The 23982-nt window shown below is 36.9% G+C and overlaps 2 protein-coding genes across 3 annotated transcripts; one reads left to right on the top strand and one right to left on the bottom strand.

Moving 5' to 3' along the window:
• The first annotated feature begins 5928 nt into the window (after positions 1 to 5928).
• Positions 5929 to 11206, top strand: LOC104781445 (delta-1-pyrroline-5-carboxylate synthase B). 2 transcript variants are annotated; one of them, XM_010506118.2, is made up of 20 exons: positions 5929 to 6465; positions 6809 to 6880; positions 6985 to 7088; positions 7218 to 7320; positions 7418 to 7579; positions 7740 to 8017; positions 8159 to 8309; positions 8394 to 8558; positions 8649 to 8726; positions 8862 to 8951; positions 9035 to 9121; positions 9209 to 9295; positions 9380 to 9476; positions 9560 to 9663; positions 9778 to 9853; positions 10041 to 10191; positions 10320 to 10388; positions 10505 to 10571; positions 10674 to 10744; positions 10831 to 11206. In XM_010506118.2, the coding sequence occupies exons 1-20, from the start codon at positions 6406 to 6408 to the stop codon at positions 10937 to 10939; spliced, it is 2181 nt and encodes a 726-aa protein (XP_010504420.1). In that variant the 5' UTR covers positions 5929 to 6405; the 3' UTR covers positions 10940 to 11206. The 2 variants fall into 2 exon arrangements, with proteins under 2 accessions (XP_010504420.1, XP_087366763.1); XM_087510637.1 differs by having other exon boundaries at positions 5989 to 6465; positions 8159 to 8558.
• Positions 11207 to 11450: 244 nt separating this feature from the next.
• On the bottom strand, positions 11451 to 13576 carry LOC104784090 (uncharacterized). Its single transcript, XM_019244178.2, has 5 exons — positions 13496 to 13576; positions 12419 to 12537; positions 12231 to 12332; positions 11970 to 12069; positions 11451 to 11799 (listed from the first exon to the last, which is right to left on the bottom strand). The coding sequence occupies exons 1-5, from the start codon at positions 13574 to 13576 to the stop codon at positions 11623 to 11625; spliced, it is 579 nt and encodes a 192-aa protein (XP_019099723.2). The 3' UTR covers positions 11451 to 11622.
• Positions 13577 to 23982: the final 10406 nt, after the last annotated feature.

Here is a 23982-nt window from a genome sequence, read left to right as displayed (position 1 = left end):
CGGCGGTTGAGGGTTTGATTGATCAAGTTCACAAATCTAAAAAGGGGAAAGAACCAGAATTTTCGGGTGATGAAATTGATCCTATTGAAGTATCGGTTCAAGAACAGGTGGAGCGAATGGCTAGGAAGAAGCGAGTGCACAAAAAGCTTGGTCTTACGCCACCGAAGAAAACAAGGAAAACAGGGGAATCGAGTTCAACTCGCATGAAGTCGACATCAAAGTTTGATCCAAAGATTTTCACTTCGGGTTCGGCTCAAACAAGGTATAAATCTTTTAGTTCTAGGAAGTTTACCAAGGAACGTCTTGTAGATCTTGATGCAAAATATGAATGGGGATGTCTTGATTTGATTAAGAAAATGGGAATTCCTGCTAGTGTTGAAGGTTTGGCTTCTTATGTGAAGGAGGTTATTGCTGAGTTTTATGCTAATTTACCTGAAAAAGCTTCAGTTGATGGTATAGAAGTATTGGTTCGTGGTCACACTTATGATTTTTCTCTAGCTGTCATTAACCGGGTTTTTGATCAGCCACCTTTGTCTGAAGCAGAGACACATGCTGTTGCAGCTGTTGAATTACTTAGTCTTGAAAAGATTGCTGAAAATTTGAGTGGGATGAGATGAATCCAAGGGATCTACCAGCTGCATTTGGGGCTTTGTTCAGCATTTCAGGTTATAATTGGATACCATCGTCTCATAGGAATCATGTGTCTGAGCAGCGGGCTAGGCTTGTTTACAAAATCTTCAAAGGAATTCGTTTTGATTTTGGGAAAATGGTATATGATCAGGTGGTTGAGTTGGCTAAAATTAAGAAACAGGATTCTCGTTGGTTGATGTTTCCTAGGACCATTTTTAAGGTTCTTATGCATCAGAAGAAGCTTGACATAACCGATTCAGAAGTTTTTGACAAACCTATAGCATATCGGAAAGATGCTCGCACTGGAAGGGCATATGCTGCTAAGTTTCCTGAGTGTCCTAATTATTATGTTCCACCGGTGTCATCTGAATCACCTCCTGTTGCGGCTCCTGGTCAGAATTATATTGATGTTGAGCTTGGGAGCATTCATATGTCAGTAGTAGGACGGAATGATCCGGAGTTGGTCTATGGAGCACTGATTGATACAGCTCGAGTGCTACAAAATCTTTTTGGAGTTGTGTATCGTTTGACTCAGAATCATCCCATGTCAAAGATGATTTGATTGGTTTTTAACATGTATACTCTTCAAGCAGGGGGAGAAGGATCAGTTTATGGGGGAGTGTCACGTTTGCGGGGGAGCATCAAGTTAGAATGTTTTCCGGTTTTAGCATCAAGTCAGAATGTTCTCTGGTTTTAGTTCTTTTTGGATGTTTCAATTCTAAAACATTTTGCAGTTTGGTTTGATTGTCTTTTCGGATGTTCTTGCGTCTGTTAAGTTTTCAGACTCTTGAAAAATATTATGTGATAAGTTTAAATTGCTAGAATTATTGAACTTGGTTGCTTGAAGAAGCATAAGGTTAAAAAGGGGGAGATTGAAGATGCATCTATTGACATAAGTGTTGTACTAAAACAAAAGTAGTACAAGATGTGGATCAGCGGGATTAAACCAAAGAGGAAATCTATTAAAGCGGTTAAGAGAAATCACATGAAGCAAGAAGAAGTTTCTGGAAGAGTAAAGACTTTCTTGTTATAAGGATAAAAGGAAGTTTTACAAAGAAAGATTGTTAATTTCCTAAACTATAAAGAAAAAGAAATTTAAGAATTCTGATTAGAATTGGGAATTAGCCTATTGTAAAAGATCAGCACTTCATAGATTGAGAGATCCTAGCATTGAATCTTAAGCTTAGAGAAAGAATAGCTTAAAGATTCAAAGAAGGCTAAGAGCTTAATAGGATTACAAAATAGAGTTAAGGAGAAACCTTGTAAGAACTTATTTTCTAATAAAAGAGAGTTATTTGAATTTCTGTTCGATATTTAGTGTTAAAGATCCAAACCGTTTAGCACTTACGTTTTCATCCTACATCCCAAACCAAGATATATAGTCGCATATTATTCCTTGTCATCATTTTGGTTGGTGGAAACAATTGCATTGTAGGCTTGTAGCAAGCAGACTAGCAAAAGGATTACCGATTATAATCATTTTACTGCCGTGTGAAATTGTTTATTAGAAGCGTACGTAGTCTAAACGGATGTTAAAATTTTGATAGAGATTGGACAGACGTTGGAGCTTGAAAGACATACGTATATATTGATATAAACTTATATTGTTTGGATCTTAGCTTCATAGGCGAAAATAGATTTGTGCTAGAATTATAGAGGAGGACGCGTGTCGTATAACTTTTTCATTTGTTTAGGATATTTCTTTTTCGATTAAAAATTATATTAAAAAAACAATTTTTTAGAGATATTGTATCATTATGATAGAAGAATATATGCATATATATATATATATATACTTAACTAGCTACGGATTATTCATACCTCCTAAAAATGACGTCTAATATAGTGGATTGACCAACATTTTCATCAGAAATGAAAGATTTTACTTATTTCAGAGATAAATTTGCTAATTTTAGTAATATATAGATTTCTCGAGAGATATTCGTGCCGATAAACTTGCAAAATGTGCAAGAGCACGAGATTTATGTTTTTCTCATGTAAACTCTTTGTTACATAACTGGTTCTCTCTCAAAAAGAGTCATCTCCGATAATTTAATATATGAGCTTGATTTTCAAAAAAATATATGTATATTTAATTAGTAGCTACTAAAAACTCTCATACCTTATGTATTGGGTCTCTCGTTTTTATCACATTAGTACCTAATCTGTTTTGCGTTATCAGCAACCATCGTATCCTCTCTTAAAAACTTGCTTGCAGAAAAGCTTGTTGAGTGTGTCGCTTGTGAACTACCTTGTCATCTCTCCAAGAATATTCGTAGAAAAACTCGTGTGTATGTTCTATCGAAAATTCATCTTGAGCATAAAACAAGAGGGGAGACAACATAGATGGTAAGTTACAATCATTCCCATGTAGATTGTATGTGATTTTGATTTATGTCTACTTACATCCATTGTCTAACATTTATTTTTGCAGATTTTGATTCAGTCATCACTCAAGTTCAAAAAGAGAAGATAGAAGCATTAATGAGTTATCAACATTCTTCTCATTTTCTAGCCTATAGACAGACTCACTAAGCTCCAAACATGTTTTATAACATGCCTCCAAGATGTTCCTCCTCAAAATAAGAATATCATCATTCTTCCAATATAGCTCATGCATATTGCCAGCTCTGATCATCATTCTCTGCAGAAATAAAAAAACTTCCAACCCACATCTTTTGCAAATCTTCTTCGATAACATCCATTATCAGTACATCCATTTTCAGTACATGCAAATCTACTGTAAGAATCATCACTCACATTCCTATTTGATCAACCGGATCTTGTTTTAATTAATGAGATAAAGGATGTTATTGAAGAAAATTTGCACTAGCTACTAAAAAAACTCAATACTAATAGCAAAAGTAACAAGTGCTTTTGATAATCAAAAGTTAAGTATAAATATGGGATACAAGATTCACTACTAAGTATAAATAAATACGGGATACAATACAATTGGAGTTAAGACTAATTGGCGTAAAGTCGCTATATAGTGTTTGCGTCGGATTCTGATCATTACATTGTATATTGGTGTGAATCATTAATTTCTTTCAATTCTAATTTAGGTGTTTTTATGTGGGACAATTAACCTCCATTCACAAACTTGCGTGGAAGGCTAATAATTAGAATTAGACTCGACACTCGAAGCTTTTAATTTATATAGGTGGACCTTTACAAAATACAAACTATCAAAGATTTATATAAATTATAGGTTTGGGAGGCAACTGACCTTTAGTCATTACCGTGGGATATATACAGACGACAATAGACAAAGAAAATATATAAATAATTTGATCAATTAAATAAAAAGACATATCAAAAAAAATATTTGATATACCAATGGCAATTACGTTCAAAGAAACAGATGCAAGTAACGAATTATTTTCAAAGAAACACATATATACATATACAACTAATTAAAATCTCACCATGAATCATGATATTAAATAAAACTTTATCTGAAAAGATAGAAAGTGAATTCAATTTTCTAAAAAAAGGGAAGAGTTTTTTACATTCGTGATTGGTATTATTATTACTCTTTTTTAATCAAACGAGTGATTGTTATAAATACAGTGGTTATTATTACTCTTTTTCATCCAATAAAATCTTTGATATCTAACTTAACATATTAATTTGTTAATTATTATTATACTTCAGTTATTATTTTTATATATGAGTATATTTTGTGAAACAAATAAATTCTTATATTATTTATTATAATTAAAAAATAGTTTTATTTCCGGATATACCATAAGTTGAATTTTTAAAAACAAATACAAATGATTCAATCTATAAAATATTCAATTTTTATTAATATTATTCTTTAAAAATAATATCTATTGAATTAAAAAATTTACCTTAGTACAATGGCCAATGGTAAGTCCTTATTGCACAAGGCACCATCACACCCGGGATTGAGTCATTTGGCTAATAGGCCGGCCAGTTGTGGCCCAATGGTTGACAAAAAAAAAAAATTTACTGAGTAACGGGTCAAAATTTGAATATTTAAAATTCAATTTCATACTTTTTTGTTGAATTTTATAGTTTTATATAATATAATAAACTTTAAATAATTTATTTTGAAATTTTTTAAAAATATTGAAACTTGATATTAAAGTTAGAAACTATAAACACTCTAAATTGGTTTGTTATAGCAATGTCAATAATAATAATATAAAAGAATTTTAAAAAACCAAGTATATTAAAACAAAAAGTATAACAATATATTAAATTACTCATAATATAATAACTCGCTTTTTAAAAACCAAATTCACAAAATTATGTCTTATAATGACATTCAAGTCATGAGGTAGAATATACATTGTTGAAATAACTTCACATACATAAACTAATACAACATATTAAAATTTTATTTTAAAATAGAAAATATACAAAATTTTGTATAAAATAAATTTAACCAGTGTTATAGCACGTGTACTTATCTAAAATCATTAACAATATAAAACTTACAAAATAAGTGTCTTTTTCAAATTATTATATTTAGCATATGATTTTATTACATAATATTTTATTTAAAAAACTTTTAAAAATAATCATATAAGTTATATTTTAAATAAAAGAAAAAAATATAATATAAATAAAATGAATTTTAACGTGTGCTAGAGCACGACCTTAATCTAGTGTCACATATTGATTTGTGTCAAAATCATTTGAATTTTGGACTCAACGATAACAAAATATTTTTTTAAAAAGATAATAATGATGATAAAGAAATGTTGTGGCGCCGCGTATGAATAATTAAAAAACTGTTAGTTTCATAGTTTCATGAGATATTGCCAAGTAAACTTGCTTTGTTGTCTCTACCCCCTTTGTGTTGTTCACGTTCATGAAGCTCTCTCAGCCGCCAATTTTTGAATTTCCCGAAATACCCCACACCACTCGAGAGCTTTATCCTCTGCTGTTCACCCTATCTCTTTTAGCCTGCACCACCACGTCATCAATCAGGATCCCTAATCACGTGGCGCCATATGGTTGGAAATTTAGTTCAAAAACATGAATATTGTAAGTTTTTTTTTCTTTCTTTCTATTATATAAAAGGATTCTATAACCAGTCACTTCAGAATAGAAAATATACAGAAGGAATCTTAAATTTTTAATAATTTGACCATTTGGCCACAGAATTTTTAGCAACTTTTAAATCGTAGCCAAAACTTACAAATTGTAAATTTTGTGACATGCTGTGTCCTAAAAAAAAGATATTATTGCGACATGTTTGCGATGAATTCTTCAAAACTTAACTCTATCATACAAATAAGAAGATATCGAACTGACAATAGTACAAACAAATAGTTTCAGTGATGCATTCTACATAAGACACATAGCATTACCAAAAACATTATACAATCATTGTGTTTTACTAATAGAAAAAAAATATGATTACATGGTGGTTAGATTAGCAATCATATACTAAGAACAACCGACAACAAAATAATACAACATGCAATACAAAACTTAAATCTTATATCCACAACAAAACTATATACGTTTATCTAATCTGAAAATTTGGGTTTAAAAGTTATTTTTGAAAAATTGGGGTACTCTTACATGATTTTAAAAAAAGCATGAGGGTTCAATTGAATAATATCACAACTGTTGTCTACGCTCTTAAAAACCCCATTCGCTTCGTCTCAGTTGAATCTCCCCTCACCGGATTATCCAGTTCCATATTTCTCATTCTCACGTCCTCTCTCCTCTTCTTAAAACTGTGTCCCGACTAAGTTGACTCGTTCTCTCTCGTTGTTTTGATAGACAAATATGACGGAGATCGATCCTTCCCGCGTCTTCGCCAGGGACGTTAAGCGTATTGTCGTCAAGGTTCCTTTTTTTTTTTTTTTTTCCTTCTTTGTTGATTTGATGATTGTCTTCCAATAACATTTCTGGGTTTGACTTTTTTTTTTTGTTTAATCTTCTGCGTTGAGTCTAATATATTTGGAAGTCTGTGTTTTTTGTGTCAATTGGTACTGTGTCAATGATTGTTTTCTTAAAGTTTTCAGTTTTTTTTTTTTTTTTTATTGACGGCGGAGAAATCTGAGGAAAATGTTGAAACTTTATTGTATTTGAATCCTAAATCTTCGATTTTTATCACTACCCATATGCTTCTTTTGATCGATTTTTTTATTGTTTAATTGATTCGTTTGAGTTTGATTGATTTTAACAGGTTGGGACTGCAGTTGTCACTGGGAAAGGAGGAAGATTGGCTCTTGGACGTTTAGGAGCTATCTGTGAGCAGGTATTTTCATATATTAATGGGAAACATATGATTTTGAAGTTATTGATTAAGCTCTGTTTTTACAAACAGAATTGTTAAGGACTTTTGTGTGTATATAATGTCAGCTTGCGGAATTGAACTCGGATGGATTTGAGGTCATTTTGGTGTCTTCTGGTGCGGTTGGTCTTGGTCGACAAAGGCTTCGATATAGACAATTAGTCAACAGCAGGTTTTTGTGATGGAAACTAGTCTTTTTAAGTTTCTAGTGTTCCTCTCCAAAGGCTTGAATTGTGTGTCTTAACTGTTGTATATGTTTTGTTTTGTTGTTGTGCTGATTCTTTTTCTATTGGGGTTTCAGTTTTGCAGACCTCCAGAAGCCACAAATGGATCTTGATGGGAAGGCTTGTGCTGGTGTTGGACAGAGCAGCCTCATGGCTTACTATGAGACTATGTTTGACCAGGTGATGCTCTTTTTTTTTTTTTTTTGGCTGTTTCTTGATTATTGAAAAGTATTTCAAATATTGATGTTTTGCTTTCTTCATCTTTTTTGTTGGGTAGTTGGATGTGACGGTGGCTCAAATGCTTGTGACTGATAGCAGTTTTAGAGATAAAGATTTCAGGAAGCAACTTAGTGAAACTGTCAAAGCCATGTTTAGAATGAGGGTTATTCCTGTTTTCAATGAGAATGATGCTATAAGCACTCGCAGAGCCCCCTACAAGGTTTGTTGATTGCCTTTCTTTTGCTCTTTGACGTGGACCTGTGAGAAAAATTTAATTTTTACTTATTGACTGTACATGATGTTGAATAATTTCCTAGTTCCGCTGCGTCTTATAGACTTATAGTCTAATGTACAGTTTCACTATACTTAAACCTATACAGGATTCTACTGGTATATTTTGGGATAATGACAGCTTAGCTGCTCTTCTATCGCTAGAGCTGAAAGCTGACCTTCTGATCCTTCTAAGTGATGTTGAGGGTCTTTACACTGGCCCCCCAAGTGATCCTAACTCAAAGTTAATCCACACATTCATTAAAGAAAAACACCAGGACGAGATTACTTTCGGCGAAAAATCCAAATTAGGACGAGGGGGTATGACTGCAAAAGTTAAAGCTGCTGTTAATGCAGCTTATGGTGGCATTCCTGTTATCATAACCAGGTAAAAGTCCCTTCCGTACTCGTAATCTCTATTAGTAGTTATCTTCCCTTGAATATCAGAATATAGAAGGTACTGATCAATAAGCTAACAACATATAATGTTGGATGGAAGAGTGATTTATTTCTTGCTATTTTTATGAAGTGGGTTTGCAGCTGAGAATATAAGTAAAGTCCTTAGAGGACTGCGTGTCGGTACCCTGTTCCATCAAGATGCTCATTTGTGGGCTCCGGTCGTAGATACTACTTCTCGTGACATGGCAGTTGCTGCAAGGGAAAGCTCAAGAAAGCTTCAGGTAATGTTAGGGCTTCGATGCAAGTGTCATAAAACTATTTCTTATTTTGCAAGTGTACTCAACTTATTTGCATTTTGCTTACAGGCCTTGTCTTCAGGAGATAGGAAGAAAATTCTACTCGATATTGCCAACGCCCTTGAAGCAAATGAGAAAACAATTAAAGCTGAGAACGATTTAGATGTTGCTGCAGCACAAGAAGCTGGATATGAAGAGTCTCTGGTAGCTCGCTTAGTTATGAAGCCTGGGAAGGTAAGTACTGTGTGATGAAACCTATTGCACCTATTTTTGTCTTTATATGGCCTATTTATTTCTACTTATACATTTTTTGTGCGTTGATAGATCTCAAGCCTTGCAGCTTCCGTTCGCCAGCTAGCTGAAATGGAAGATCCAATCGGTCGTGTATTAAAGAAAACTCAGGTAATCTGAGAACAATACTTTTCAAACTAGGATTCATATACAGGAAAGGAATATCCTCATATGATTTAAAAGTTTCTCCTATTAAAATGCGGAATTTGTCTAATTCATATTATTCTTGACAATTTCTTATTGCAGGTTGCAGATGATCTTATTTTAGAGAAGACCTCATCACCAATAGGTGTTCTTCTGATTGTATTTGAATCTCGACCTGATGCACTAGTTCAGGTATGCCATGAGTCACTGTCCTTTATGTTTTTAGATGTAAATTTTAATCGCTGAACACCATGCTCTATCAATGAATCAAACAGATAGCTTCGCTTGCAATCCGAAGTGGAAATGGTCTTCTGCTGAAAGGTGGAAAGGAGGCTTTTCGCTCAAATGCTATCTTACACAAGGTACATCGACCTCATGTTTCATAGATTGGAGTGAACTCCATTTTAGTTATTATCTGGCTAATTTGTGAGATCCACGGAAAATTTTAGGTGATCACTGATGCAATTCCAAAGACTGTTGGAGGTAAACTCATTGGACTTGTGACTTCGAGAGAAGAGATTCCTGATTTGCTCAAGGTAGGTAGATACATGAATGGCAAGTCACCAGAAGTGATTAGCTCTTTTTACCTAAACTGGAACCCTCCATTTTTTTTGCTACAGCTTGATGACGTTATTGATCTTGTGATCCCAAGAGGCAGCAACAAGCTTGTTTCTCAGATAAAAAACTCGACGAAAATCCCAGTGCTAGGCCATGCTGGTAAGTTTATAAGTTCAGTTCCATTGAGTTCTTAAATTGTATTGGCCTAGAGAGAATATGGCTTACCTTTTGGGTGTATCCAGATGGAATCTGTCATGTATATGTTGATAAGTCTTGTAATCTGGCCATGGCAAAGCGCATCGTTTCCGATGCAAAGTTGGACTATCCAGCAGCCTGTAATGCGATGGTTAGAGATTCTTACCTATTTCATTACTGTTCATTTATGCTAAGTGATTTCGTTTTTAGTTCTCTTGTTACTTCTTGTCTCACTTCCTCATCTCCTTGTATTTTGTCCTAACAGGAAACTCTTCTTCTACATAAGGATTTGGAGCAGAATGGTTTTCTTAATGATATTATATTTGTTCTGCAAAGCAAAGGTGAGAATAGTAGTGTGGGAAAATGAATCTGTTTTATTGGATCTATCTTTCAGCCTTGATTTTTAGCCTTACAACTGTTGTTTTATAGTTATATTAAACTAGAAAGTTTTCATAAACACTGAAACCAAGATAGAATTTAGTTTGTTAGCCATTTTTAAAGAGATTTTGTGTACGTGTCAAATTGCAGGTGTCACTTTGTATGGTGGGCCAAGAGCAAGTGCTAAACTAAATATTCCGGAAACAAAATCATTCCATCACGAGTACAGTTCCAAGGCCTGCACCGTTGAAATTGTCGAAGACGTACATGGTGCTATAGATCATATTCACCAACATGGAAGGTAAAATTATTACTGATTTCAAACTAATAATAACATTACAAAGTTTGCAAAGGGCCTACCGCTCTGTATTCTTTGCATGTGCTGGAAAATAAGTGTGGCCACTCTTTTTTCTTATCTTATGAGAGCAGTGCACATACGGATTGCATAGTGACAGAAGATAGTGAAGTCGCAAAGATATTTCTCCATCAAGTAGACAGGTAAATAGCTCATGTACTTGAGCATTTGTGCTTTTGATATAATCAATCATATAAAATGTTGGAGGTTGAATATACGGAAAACTAACTAATTCTTTAACATTTCGTGCTCTTGACAGTGCTGCTGTTTTCCACAATGCAAGCACAAGATTCTCTGATGGTTTTAGATTCGGATTTGGTGCAGAGGTAGGGAAGAGAGAGACATATTATATCACATCTATTAAACCGAATAAATAGAGAAGTGTCGATGAATGAGTGGTTAATGTGGGTTGTTGTTCTTATGTATAGGTGGGAATAAGCACAAGCAGGATCCATGCCCGTGGTCCAGTCGGAGTAGAAGGATTATTGACAACGAGATGGTACAACTTAGTCTATTTTGTCTTTCCATAGTACATTGAATTTTCAAAAGTTCTGAAGTTTAAATGGTTGTGGTGATGAATGACAGGATAATGAGAGGAAAAGGACAAGTTGTTGATGGAGACAATGGAATCGTTTACACCCATAAGGACCTTCCTGTCTTAAAAAGGACAGAGGCAGTGGAGAATGGGATTTAGTTCTCTCTCTCTTTTCCTGCTAATGTCATATTATGTTTTACTATGATGATGATGATTGAAGATTTTTTTTCGTTTCACATAGGATTTAGTGTTACTTGAGGTTTGTACCATCATAAGATCCCTTTACTCAAGTGGTCTTTGATAATAGTGAAATGTTTAGCAGCTTCTCTTCATGTCAAAAACTCCTTATAAGTCACAAACTTTGATTCACCACTTCTGTTTGTATCATTTGTCTATGCCAGAATAAATAAGTTGCATCTCTTCTAATTTGTTGATATCACAAAGATTCAAATTCGAATTTCACTTCCAAAACCCATGTGAACTCAAAAGTCATAACAATAAAACCTGCAACCCTACAAACCATCTTGCTCTTGCTCATCTTAGTGTGTTTTCATTCTTGGACAAAGTTTTTAAGCTTCTTCAACAATAGTAACTATTCTCTGCTATCTTTCTTCATCATGGACTCATACAAGAAAACCGGTCAAATTACAATTTCTCACGAAACAAAATATCCTAAACAAAGAATCTCTTCAATATATATATCTTAACAAAGTAGTTTTCACATATCCAACTCTGAATTTACAAAGTCACCTTAAATTTCACAAAACTGTATGATAAAGAGACTGGAATGTTTTTTTTTTTTTGAATTTGTTACAAACTTGGTTTACATTCTGAATCATTTTCTATGTGACTCGGATCAACAGGACAACCATTATAAACACACATGTCATGGCGAAGATCAAGAGCCACTGGAAGCAACTTGTCTTTGAGCTTTGTGAATATACCTTTGTGGCTCTTGTGGTTGTGTGCCCTGTGCTCGCTAAGCTTTGCTCAATGGCCTCCTCGGTGGAGTCAAGTATCTTTTGTTAATGAATCCACAACCAAAGAAAGAACGAACAAATGTTAGGACCAATAAAACCAGTTAAAAAACCATATGAACCAAAATATAGATTCTTCTCTTATCCCATTGATAATGATAGTATGCAATGTCACATAATGGGGTACCGTAAGGAAGTGGTTAACATGTCACCTTTTCTGTACTTTGCACAGATTGGCTTATCGTTTGACTTGTCTCCTTGAGTTGTCTTGCAAGTCCCACCATTTCATCGGTTAGATCCTCTTGAAGCTTTCTGTCAATAAATGAATCACCAACGTGAACATGAAGTAGCAAATTCAACTTGAATTCAAAAGAATACAGCTTTACTCATAGCTATAACTTTTGTTTTACCAAGGAAAGTGTATAGACTGATCAATTAAGTTCCTAAAGTTTCTAGTTCATTGAAGAATCTACCTCTGCTTGTCAATATACGCTTGAGCTGCAGAGTCTAGTTTTATTGGTTTTGGTGTATCCGCGTCAGCGGTATCATAGCACTGCTCCTTGGAACTTGTAGACCTGCATCAATCAAGGAAGCTGGTAAGAAATAAAGGCCAAAAGAATTTACAAGTTGAGAAGGCATGTGAATCAAATAATAGTCTTACACTATTCTTCTTCTCGGCTGTGGCGAAGTGGGGCTTCGAGTATCGTCATCTTCTATCTTTGGAGAGCTTTCCTTGGTAAAGTCGTTTGCAAAAGGCTCATCAGGTACCTCTGTGTCGGGCTGAGAATATACATTTTACGATTTGTTAGTTATGATTTAGGAATGAATGATATGACATATTCTTATTATGATTCCCAATTGATATTATTGGATTAATAGTGTACATTTAAAGCTAATAAGATCTTACCATATATGTAATCATTTATTAAACGCAAATTAGATATTTTCTAAGATGTATTATCTTGAATTAATTGCTATATTATAGGGATGTGATTAAGAGGATGTGATTACATAATTTGGCTTATCAATTCTTTTTGTCAAACTCGGTCCTAAAAATTCGGCATGCAAATTAGATCTTTCCTAAGATACAATGGGCATTAATTGGATGTAAATAAGTATGTTATGGATTAAAAATCGGCCCAAAATATTCGGCAATCTTAAGGAAGATCCAGATAATTGAATCGGTTATAATTTTAGTTAAAATCCCGACCCGAAGTTGGCAAAAAGTGATGGCACCCTATTGTACTCCAAAAATGTATTCCGAGCTCTATATGTGGATATACTTGTTGGTTACAAATATCCTAAGACAATTTTTAATATTTATTCATTTATAAAAATTCAAATCATATTATATGCTGAAAAAAATCTAAAATTTTATTAATTTTATATATTAAATTAGAAAGGAATTGAAAACAAAAATCAAAGTGTAAAATAAGTGTAAATTTATCAGCTTATAATCATTTAGTAGCTAATATGTTTTGCATTGTCATCAACCATCACGGTATGAAAATTATAATCATACAATTTTCAGCAACCATCATATCCTCTCTTAAAAATTTGCTTGCCGAAAATTGTATGATCATAATTTTAATTATCTCTCATAAAGTACAACTACCTTGATTGTCTATGTAGTCAAGAACTATTGTACATGTACATATAAATTAAAAATGTAAGGCCAAATAAACAAAATATGACAAACATAAAGAACAAGCAGCAATATGAAATGAATGAAACCAACCTGAGACCGAAGATCAGCATTATTCTCTACAGTTCTGGAAAATTGGTCATAGCACATACTTTGCAGAATGCTTTTATACATGGTAATGTAGTTGAGTTGAGAATCATCATCTAGCCTACAAAAGAACTGTAACTTGTTGTAATATACCAAAGGAAAAAAAATCAAAGAGGAGCAAACTAACCAATAGTATAGAACGATTGCACAACGCTGTGCTTAATGAGAAGATCAACGAGGTCCCGTATTATGATCAAAGACTTTATACAAAGATGATGAATCAAAAAAGAAAAAGACGACGACATTAGTCTCTTTAGTAATTTGATGTAACTAACCAAAGGAAAAAAAAAATAGACTAAACAGATTATTATTGGCTTAATTATCCAATCAAACTTGTACTTATCACTTCTTCTTTTTTTTCTTACATAGGTGATGAATCATATAGTAGCATCTTTCTCAAACTTTTTTATATTTCTGAATACTAATTATATCGTTATGTACTTTGAAAATGTTATTTGGGATTAAAATAGAATGAATTGGATTCTACAGTCTCCATGATTGAGTTGAATTCATTACACAATTCAGATGACATATATATTGTTGCCATTACGTTCCTTTTAGCTTTTTTTCTTTAACCGTTCTAGAAAATAAGCTATGTTTGGGCTTCGATTCCAAAACAAGTTTCAATAATAAAAAAATCAGATGAACCAAAAAATAAGTCATTTATTAGAAACCAAACATATATGTAAAAATCATTTGAAAAAAAAACCTTAGGTAGGACCCGCTTTGGAGCCACGTCAACATGAAATTGGGTAAACGTCGTGATCGTGGTCACGAACCTAACACGAACCGTTTTGATGACTACACGTGGTGGTCTGGGTTCTTCTTACTGTGCACCGCGTTACACCAGAAAATTTATTCATCGTCTCTGATCTGCGAGATAATTCGCCAAAGTGAATTTTTTTAGAGAAAGACGATGACAGACTGAGTCTACTCGCTCTTCAGTCTTGACACCGCGTATCTAATTTTGTAAACATTAAATAGTCAAAATGTTTCTCTTCAGGTTGTTTGCTATTAGGGACCTTTTAACTTTTCTGAAATTCATAGATCCCTCCATTAATTAAGTTAAGTAGTGAATCACATATCTTCCTTCACCCCTATGATCTAACAGCTAGTATTAATATTGAAAGAAATCTGTACATGGTCTTTGAATTGGTTATATCATCTTCTTTTATTATTTAAGAAACTTAGCGTACTACGTGAAAGTTGACTTCAATTTCCTGCAGAATGATAAAGCCAACTTAGCGGGTGGTGGTCTGTTTGGTGGAGTGGTACATATAGTATGGTACTCTCAAAGGCAGCCTTCTTCCGCAAAAAGTACCTCAGCCTTTACAAAAATAGCATGCCGGCATCAATCAGAGAATTCACAACCAAGAACAGGTTCCTTATCTCTTTGTGTTTTCTTGTATTCCTGAATGTGATTTGAATTTGAATCTGAAACAAACTATTCTAGAAGCTTTCTTTTATGCTTTAATTTCATTATAAAATATCTCCTCTCGTCTGTTTAGAGAGTTTATGCTGTGATTGTATGAGGTCTCGTATGTAAGATTTGGTGAGATTGAGCTGGGAAAGATGATGTTCTAGCCATTCTCTTATCAATTGTACTTTTACAGTGAGTTATAAAAGGTTGAGAGTGTGTGTCTGTTCTTAACAAAAGCTTCATCGCCGCCTCTTGCACCCTCGGACCTCCGTTGGGATCCACCTACACTTTTGTGTCTCAGCTCTTTGGACCAGAAACAAAACGCGTCGCTTGGAGTCGTGGATTTGATCTGTAACTGTTTCTTCACGTTCAAGAAATCTTCAGGATCCATCAGTATGTGTAAATCTTCGATCTCTGCCAGAAGTTTCCAGATTCTCTCCAGCAAGTACACGTCAGAAGAAGCTTTTTCCAAGTTTCCCTCTTCGATCCTCGAATAGATTTGGTATAAAAGATTCACAGAAACGTAAATCCACGATTCAAGAATCTGATATAAATAGTGTAGAGCATTTGGTTCTCGATGTGATCGGAGTAAGGATTGCTCTTGAGGGTGCGTAGCTCCTCCGGGCAACAAACGGCGTCGTACCGGAGATATGGTTTTCCGGCTAGGTTTTGTTCTCCTAAACCGAGCGTATACTTGCACCAACGCATCTCATTCTCGATCGTAGACAAGATCTTCTGTCCAATGCTCTCCGATGTACAACACGTGGAGATCTCCAAGACCAAGCTCCACGAGCTCCAGCCATTGCTAACCGGAACAGCCGCCACGATTTTGATCTGGCTCGTGGCAAGCGAATCCAACCGTCGGATCCACTCGCGGCGGTTTATGAAAGGACGTGTGTCACAAGCAACGGTGAGGATTAAACGGAAAGTGATCTCAAGAGCTTGAAAAGATGGTTTGAGAACCGGCTCAGAGATCCAGTGAGTGAGGGTAATCGAGAGAGGACCAGAGGCTTCTTAGTTCAGGCAAACGGAGGTAAAACTCGTAGGCAGAGCAAGCGGCAGAGGAAGAGGAGGAGATTGGTGAGGACACGGAGGGGAGCTTACATCCCAACTAATTCGAATTATAATCTTTCCTTCCAAATCTCGCTATCATATTATTACGATCGAACAAATGGTATAGACTAGTATATGCTTAACTCAGAAAATAAGAGAATGATCGGCATCGTGGACACCTTATAACGTGGATTATGATAGGATAAATAATAGTGGCCGACAGTTTATAACGTGGTTTGAAATAAAAGGTTGTACTTGGAGTCTACGTACTAAGAGAAATGTAAAGGCAAAACGTACGTAAGTTATTGATACTTTGTCTTACTAGTCATATTGGAATCAAGGCATCAAAAATATAACAGTAATGTTATTGACAGTATAAATTAAAAGATTCTCAGGGTCTACAATGTTCCATAATCCCTTGAATTCGAATTGAACCAATAAAAAGAGAATAATATAGGGAAAAAGGACACTGAACATAAGTGTTCAACAGAAATCCCATTTTATACACGTGCTGACGTGCACATCCACACACATAAGTTTTTTTTTTTTGTGTGTGTGGATAACAAGCACATAATTAAGTTGATGTCACACATTCGTCTTATGACGTATTTTAATAAATTTGGGCTGCAACCCCAACCCCATGTTCCGGAACCTTACATTTATGAACATATGTCCTAGTTCACGATCGAGAGATCTACAAGAATTAAGATAAATTCACGGAAACATTATATTTTGAAGGCAATTGGTTTCAAAATGTCGATGCTGTCCCCGTTTCCAATTAGAGCTCTAGCACCTTGTTGCATAAATAATGGGATGCATGAATACTTATCCAGGCAAAGGAAGGTCGAGAGACTAAAGGGGCACTGAGGGGGTATGATTTACTAAAATAGCGGCTTTTAAACACTCTTAGCAACGCTTCGAAAACTCGATCATCAGCTTGGCAAGAGAGTGATAATTAAGCCTCCATATAAATATAAATCATTTACTTTGTTTGCATATTTTATTGAATTAGTGTAATCTTGTAAGTTGTGTGTGTTTATTTGTGGTTAGTCTATTTAATGGTAGGTTATCTCGCAAGCGATTCAGATTCCAATGATAAAAGAAAGATTGATGATGACCTTTTTTTTAGTTAGCCAGTGACCTTTTTAGTTTGATTAGCCAGTGACTTATGATTTTTAAGTTTCTAAAAACAACCCCGCGCGGATGTCAAGCTAGTTTCTTCAAAATCGAAATCGAATAAGGATGATATCTATTTCGTTAGCCCAGATCTTTATAGCCCACTAGATAGGCCCATAGGTTTCGGGTAATATAGTTAAACGTTGAAAGAAACCCTAAATGCCTTTGACTTGACTGCTACGTATCGAGATCGCCTCTCTCCGTAAACGATTGTCAAAGAAGTGTTGAACTCTTTAATAAATAAAAAATAGAAAGATGTGATAACGAAAACACTTTTCTTTATTAGAAATGGTAGAAGAACCAACGTTCGTAATAAACAAAGAATTTGTTCCCAATTTACAAGAGTCTAGAGTAAGAAACAACTCCAATAAGAAGAGCAAACACCGTTTACAGATATCGGAAAAAGAGAGAGAAATTACAAAAGATCTTATTCATAGATTATTTGCAATGGAGAAGACGACTGCAACGGCTTCTCCTTATAAAGCAGACTTTGGACTCTAGTGCTCCAGCTCGTACGTGACAACTCATGTGCGACAGCTCACCAACAACCACGTCGACGTTCCGTTAGCCACAAAACAGTCCTTCCACCAGCTTTAAACACGTGTCTTCCTTTATTCAAATGAAAAAAACTCTGATAACGGAAACCCTATAACAGAGCTCCCCTGTTTGGAGAACCTTGTCCTCAAGGTTCAAAGGAAGGGAAGCGACGCTGCAGGTCGAATAAGTATTCCCAAGTGGCTTCTTCTTCACCCTCATTAGTCCACTTAACCAATACCATTGTAGCTGTGCGACCTTGACGTTTAACCATCTTCCTCTGCAAAATGATCTCAGGTTCCTTGAGTAAAACGTCATTAACCAACATTGGTAACTCCGTAGAAATGTAAGTCGAGCCCACCAGAACTTTGAGCTGTGAAACATGGAACACCGAATGAATCTGCGAACTCTCAGGAAGAGCCAACCTATATGCCACTGGACCACAGCGATCCACCACTTTATACGGACCATAATACTTCAGAGCGAGCTTTTCATTGCTACGAACCACCACTGATTGCTGGTGATATGGTTGGAGCTTGACGAACACATAGTCTTCAATGTCAAAGCTTCTCTCAGTGCGGTGCTGGTTTGCAAATGCCTGCATCCTGTGCTGAGCTCTTAACAGGTGGAACTTCAAGATCAGAATCATACTCTCATGTTCCTGTAAACTCTTAGCCACCACTGCAACCTTAGACTCTCCCGGAAGGTACGACAGATGAACAGGAGGGGCTTGACCGTAAACAGCTTCAAAAGGGGTCGACTGAGTCGCGGAGTGGAATGTGGTGTTATACCAATACTCAGCCAAAGGAAGCCACTTACTCCATTCAAAAGGTCGATCACTGCACATACACCGAAGATAAGTTTCCAGGCAACGATTTACCACTTCAGTCTGACCGTCACTCTGTGGATGATAGGCACTTGAAAATTTCAACTCCACCCCTTGCATCGCAAACAACTCCTTCCAAAACGAACTCAGAAATATCTTGTCTCTGTCACTCACAATGGACTTGGGACAACCGTGGAGTTTGAAAATGTTGTCCATGAATGCGTGAGCCACTGTTATCACCGTATAAGGGTGTGACAGAGCTATAAAATGTGCTGCTTTGCTCAGCCTGTCGACTATGACCAGAATCACATCCTTTCCTGCTGACTCTGGTAAGCCGTCTATGAAATCCATGGAGAGGTCAGTCCATAATGTTTCAGGGATTGGTAATGGCTGCAATGGACCAGGACTCGCCACTGTTTCATACTTACAGCGTTGACAGACATCACAAGCTCGAATGTATGCATGAATGTCTTTCAGCATTCCCTTCCAATAGAATAGCCCTTTGACTCGTTGGAGCGTTGCATCTCTACCCGAATGCCCACTGCTACCCGAACAATGTAGCCATTGAAGGATAGAAAACCGCAGTTCTTGTTTTGCTGGAACCACTATCTTACTCTTTCGACGCAAGACCCCCTGAACCAACGAGTAATGTTTCTTCGCAGCCGGATTTTTTTTAAGAGATTCAACAATGTCCTTAATCTCCATATCTTGCTCATATTGATCCTGAATCTCCTTCATTAAGTCACACTCTACAACTGTCATCGCCATGTGTAAAACCTCCGCTCCTTCAACCCTGGACAATGCGTCTGCAACCAAATTGTCTTTCCCTGCTTTGTACTGTATCTCATAGTCAAACTCTAGAAGCTTCGGTAACCACTGCTGCTGAATAGGCGTGTTTAAACGTTGATCCAACAGGTATTTAAGGCTTCTCTGGTCTGTTTTGATTATGAAATGATTAGGGAGGAGGTAATGGCGCCATTTTTGAACTGCAAATACCACCGCCAACAGTTCCTTGTCATAAATGGACAATAGCAGCTGTTTCCCCTTTAAATGGCGACTAATGTAGGCTATGGGATGCCCATCTTGCATCAGCACTGCACCTATTCCTTGAGAACTCGCATCTGTTTCCACCACAAATGGTCTATCGAAACGTGGAAGAGCTAATACTGGAGCCTCACATAAAGCCTTTTTCAGCTCTTCAAAAGCTTGTTGAGCCTCTCCTGACCATAAAAACGCATCTTTCTTAGTTAACGCTGTTAATGGTCGAGCTATAGTCCCAAAGTTACGCACGAACCGGCGATAGTAGCCAGCTAATCCAAGAAATCCCCTCAACTGCTTCAAGGACACTGGTATCGGCCATTCTGTGACTGCCACCACCTTATTTGGATCAGTAGAAACACCACGACCTTCGATATAATGCCCAAGGTACTCTACCTTATCCGTGGCAAAACTGCACTTACTCCGTTTGGCGTATAATTGATTCTCCTTCATCAGTTGGAAAACAGCTCTCAAGTGCTCCGCATGTTCTTCTTTCGTGGCACTATATACCAATATGTCATCAAAGAATATGAGTACGAACCGCCGCAGAAACTTCCTGAATACCGTGTTCATCAAATTCTGGAAGGTTGCAGGGGCGTTGGTTAGGCCAAAAGGCATCACCAGGTATTCATAGTGCCCATTGTGGGTTTTAAACGTTGTTTTAAGCACATCCATAGGATCCATCCTCACCTGATGATACCCTGCTCTTAGATCAATCTTTGAGAATACACTAGACCCTCCCAACTCATCCAATAAATCCTCAATAAGAGGAATAGGGAACCTGTCCTTTACTGTTAACTCGTTAAGTCCTCTGTAATCGACACAGAGTCTCCATGTCCCGTCCTTCTTCTTGACCAAGACTACAGGGGATGCATACGGACTGGAACTACCCTGAATGGTGCCCACTTCTAATAGTTCTCCTACCATCTTATCAATCTCGTTCTTTTGGTGGACTGCATAGCGATACGGACGGATATTGATTGGGTTTGCTCCCTCTTTTAGTGGTATCTTATGGTCATGGTTTTCTCTGGAAGGAGGTAGTGTAGTCGGTTCTTTGAAGATCTCCTCGAACTCCTGCACTACTTCTCCAATTCCTGAATCCTCTGCAAGAACCGAGTTTTCACCCTCTATACTGCATAACTGCATTTCCTCCATGTTTCCCCCTTCTGTTGCGTATATCATAGAGATTTGAGCCTCTTGGTCTCTTATCTTCTTCCATTTGTTTGCTTTCACTCCTCGTACCGATCCTGGCTTAATACCATGCAACATCACCCTTTGGTTCCCATACTTAAAACTCATTTCCAGTTCCTTGAATTCCCACGAGATAACTCCTAAGGTTCGAAGCCACTGGATCACCAAAACCATGTCACAACCTCCCAATGGAATCAACATAAAGTCTGCAGTGAATGTTGTATTTTGGAAAGTCCACTGAAAGTTATAGACTGCTCCATGAACCATCAACTTCCTTCCATCCGCAACTGATACTCGTGTCATTTGAGACGAGTCAATCACACAACCCGAGGGTCCATGAAGTTGTGAGTTGAACCCGAATCAACCAGCATGAAAATAATTCTTTTCCCATACAACCCTTTCACTCTCATTGTGTCATACTCCTCTACACCAGATACTGCACTTACAGACACTCTAGGTGTGACCTCCATGGTTTCCAGACTCTCCTCTTCCTCATCACTCTCATCCTCTCCACCCCCGACTTCGATAAGGTACAACTGCTTCCTCTTATGTTTTAGGTAATGGTCAGGAGTATATTTTTCATCGCAGAAATAACACAAATATTTAGCCCTTCTATCACTCATTTCTGCATTAGATAAAAACTTCTTGGAGCCTACCCCATCACCCTTGTCATTCGTCTTCTTCTCCGAATAACCTCCAGAATACGGCTCCTTCTTTACACCAAGAATACCTTTTCCACTCATGTTACCAGAAGATGGCTTAGTCGATGTCCCAAACTGTGAAATAGGCTTCGTGGGGTGAGCTTTCTCATAGAGGCGGCCCAACATCAAGCAGTGGTGTACTGTTTGAGGCTGAAACATATGTACATGCATCGGAGTATCCACTCTTAGGCCTGCAAGGTAAGCACTAACCAAGTAATCCTCGGACATATTGACCCTTGTTCTAAGCAACTCAAATTTTTGGTGATAATCAACAATACCATCAGTCTCGTGTAACCTTTTAAGCTCAGCAATCGGATCCTCCAACACATCATCAAATCTCTCCTTAAGTTTCATCTTATATGCATCCCAATCTCGCAACAAATGACCATAAAGATTAGACTGTACCAGTGCATGGTGCCAATGAGCTGCGTGACTGTCGAAATGCACAGCTGCCATTTTGATCTTCCTCGAATGTGGTGTTCGATCTAACTCAAAGAACTCCTCTACCTTGAACAACCACTCTTTCACCCCATCACCATCGAAACGAGGAAAATCAATCTTACCCATCCTGGTGATAGTATCATAGTTCTCTGAAGACTCTGTTTGTCCCTTGTCTTCACGAGCCTTCGAATCTAAACACACCACGTGAGAGGTTGAAGCCCTCGGTGGACTCAGATCTCGTTCCATGGTAGCTGGGATCGGCTCCTTGGATTTTGATAGGAGACTGATCGCTGAGAACATCTCTTTGATACTACTGTCAATCTTCTCGTTCTACTCCATCATTTTCGCCTCCAACGTGTCGGTGCGAGAGATCATTTTACTGATCTGAGTACCGATTGCCTCCTCTGCCTCTCGTACCACCACGCTTGCTTCACGAGCCACAGTTTCCTTCAACACCGTCTGAGAACGAGTTTCCGCCATAGTTTCCGAGGTCGGTTAGCTCTGATACCTTTGATAACGAAAACACTTTTTTATTAGAAATGGTAGAAGAACCAATGTTCGTAATAAACAAAGGAATCTGTTCCCAACTTACAAGAGTCTAGAGTAAGAAACAACTCCAATAAGAAGAGCAAACACCGTTTACAGATATCGGAAAAAGAGAGAGAGATTACAAAAGATCTTATTCATAGATTATTCGCAATGGAGAAGACGACTGCAACGGCTTCTCCTTATAAAGCAGACTTTGGACTATAGTGCTCCAGCTCGTATGTGACAACTCATGTGCGACAGCTCACCAACAACCACGTCGACGTTCCATTAGCCACAAAACAGTCCTTCCACCAGCTTTAAACACGTGTCTTCCTTTATTCAAATGAAAAAAACTCTGATAACGGAAACCCTGTAACAAGATGATGATGTTTCGGGCTTCCATGATGCGTCCCAAGAAGGCGATAAGCAAGGAGGCTAAAACGTCGGTGTGGTGGAACTTAAACGAGTTTCCGGTTCTGGGTATGATGCTGGTCGGATCTGTGAGTGTATAGAACGGGCGTTGGAGAATTTAGGTTACTTTGGTCGTCCTGTCACCATTTCTGCCTTTGGCGACCTACACCGAACCCCAGAACATGTACTTCGAGCACTCTCTTCCGTTGGAATCATTCTTTACTGCTCCTTTCGTGGTTGGTTCTCTATCCTTTTTGTTCTATAATAATTATGTTATATACTTTGCCCCTTTACTATTAATTTCCTTTACTGGAATAGTTAATCCACACATGTACTCCGATGTCTTGGTATGGAGACGTGAGAATCCACCTCCGGCTACAATAATGCTCATAAATCTTCCTGAAGCCACTCAGGGCATGTTTGGTACTTGTTTTCACGCAACAGATGAGAAGGGATACAACATTGTTCCGGAATATGATGGATGGTTTCAACTGATTGAAGGTGTGTTTCTGTCTGTCCTCTCTAGTTGAAGAATTAACCGGCAAATTTTTTAATTAAGTTTTCTTTCTCAACCAGTTGGCTGTCTTTTTTTTTTTAAAGGTGCAAGAGATTCAGAGTCTACCCGTGAGATAAGAAGAGGTAGACAGTTTACTCTGTTACTCTGGAGAAGTCATGCAGTGAATCGAGTCGTGAATATTCCCCGTTCAATTGCTGTTTATGCTCTTTTGAAGCCCAAACCTTTGAAAGTTTCAATCTTCATCTCAAGGGTGAAAAACATATCCAACTAGGAAGCTGCTTTTTCACACATTTACCCGATCAGGCTTCCCTTGATTCTCATCCCAAGACGGCAACTATCATGGTGATGGAGGAGGAGCCACCAAAAGCAAGTTTTTGCTTTTTTTCTTTCTAGTATATATATATGAATTTGAATTTTATTGAGTAAGCAAGAGAGTTTGTTACTTAGTTGAAGAAAAACTTAACCAAAAAGTTTTTCCTTGCCAGAAAAGGAGAAAAACAAGCATAATAATACCACCTACTCCAAAGGCAAGTTTTAATATCTCAACTTTGTTGATGAAATATGTTTTGATTAGACTCCAAAATGTGAAACATAAAG

This window comes from Camelina sativa, chromosome 4 (genome assembly GCF_030686135.1).
Source record: "Camelina sativa cultivar CO46 ecotype springtype chromosome 4, ASM3068613v1".
Classification (NCBI taxonomy): Eukaryota; Viridiplantae; Streptophyta; class Magnoliopsida; order Brassicales; family Brassicaceae; genus Camelina; species Camelina sativa.
The sequence above is the reverse complement of the archived record's forward strand: the minus strand, read 5'-3'. Positions and strand labels throughout refer to the sequence as shown.

Bases quoted from the DNA above. Each gene is read 5' to 3' on its own strand.
- LOC104781445 (XM_087510637.1), top strand. From the start codon at position 6,406: ATGACGGAGATCGATCCTTCCCGCGTCTTCGCCAGGGACGTTAAGCGT. The intron at 7,089-7,217 runs GTTTTTGTGATG...TTGGGGTTTCAG, and splicing joins AGACAATTAGTCAACAGCAG to TTTTGCAGACCTCCAGAAGC. The intron at 8,727-8,861 runs GTAATCTGAGAA...TTCTTATTGCAG, and splicing joins GTGTATTAAAGAAAACTCAG to GTTGCAGATGATCTTATTTT.
- LOC104784090 (XM_019244178.2), bottom strand. From the start codon at position 13,576: ATGTATAAAAGCATTCTGCAAAGTATGTGCTATGACCAATTTTCCAGA. The intron at 12,070-12,230 runs GTAGATTCTTCA...ATTTATTGACAG, and splicing joins GCGTATATTGACAAGCAGAG to AAAGCTTCAAGAGGATCTAA. The intron at 11,800-11,969 runs GTGACATGTTAA...CATTAACAAAAG, and splicing joins CTGTGCAAAGTACAGAAAAG to ATACTTGACTCCACCGAGGA.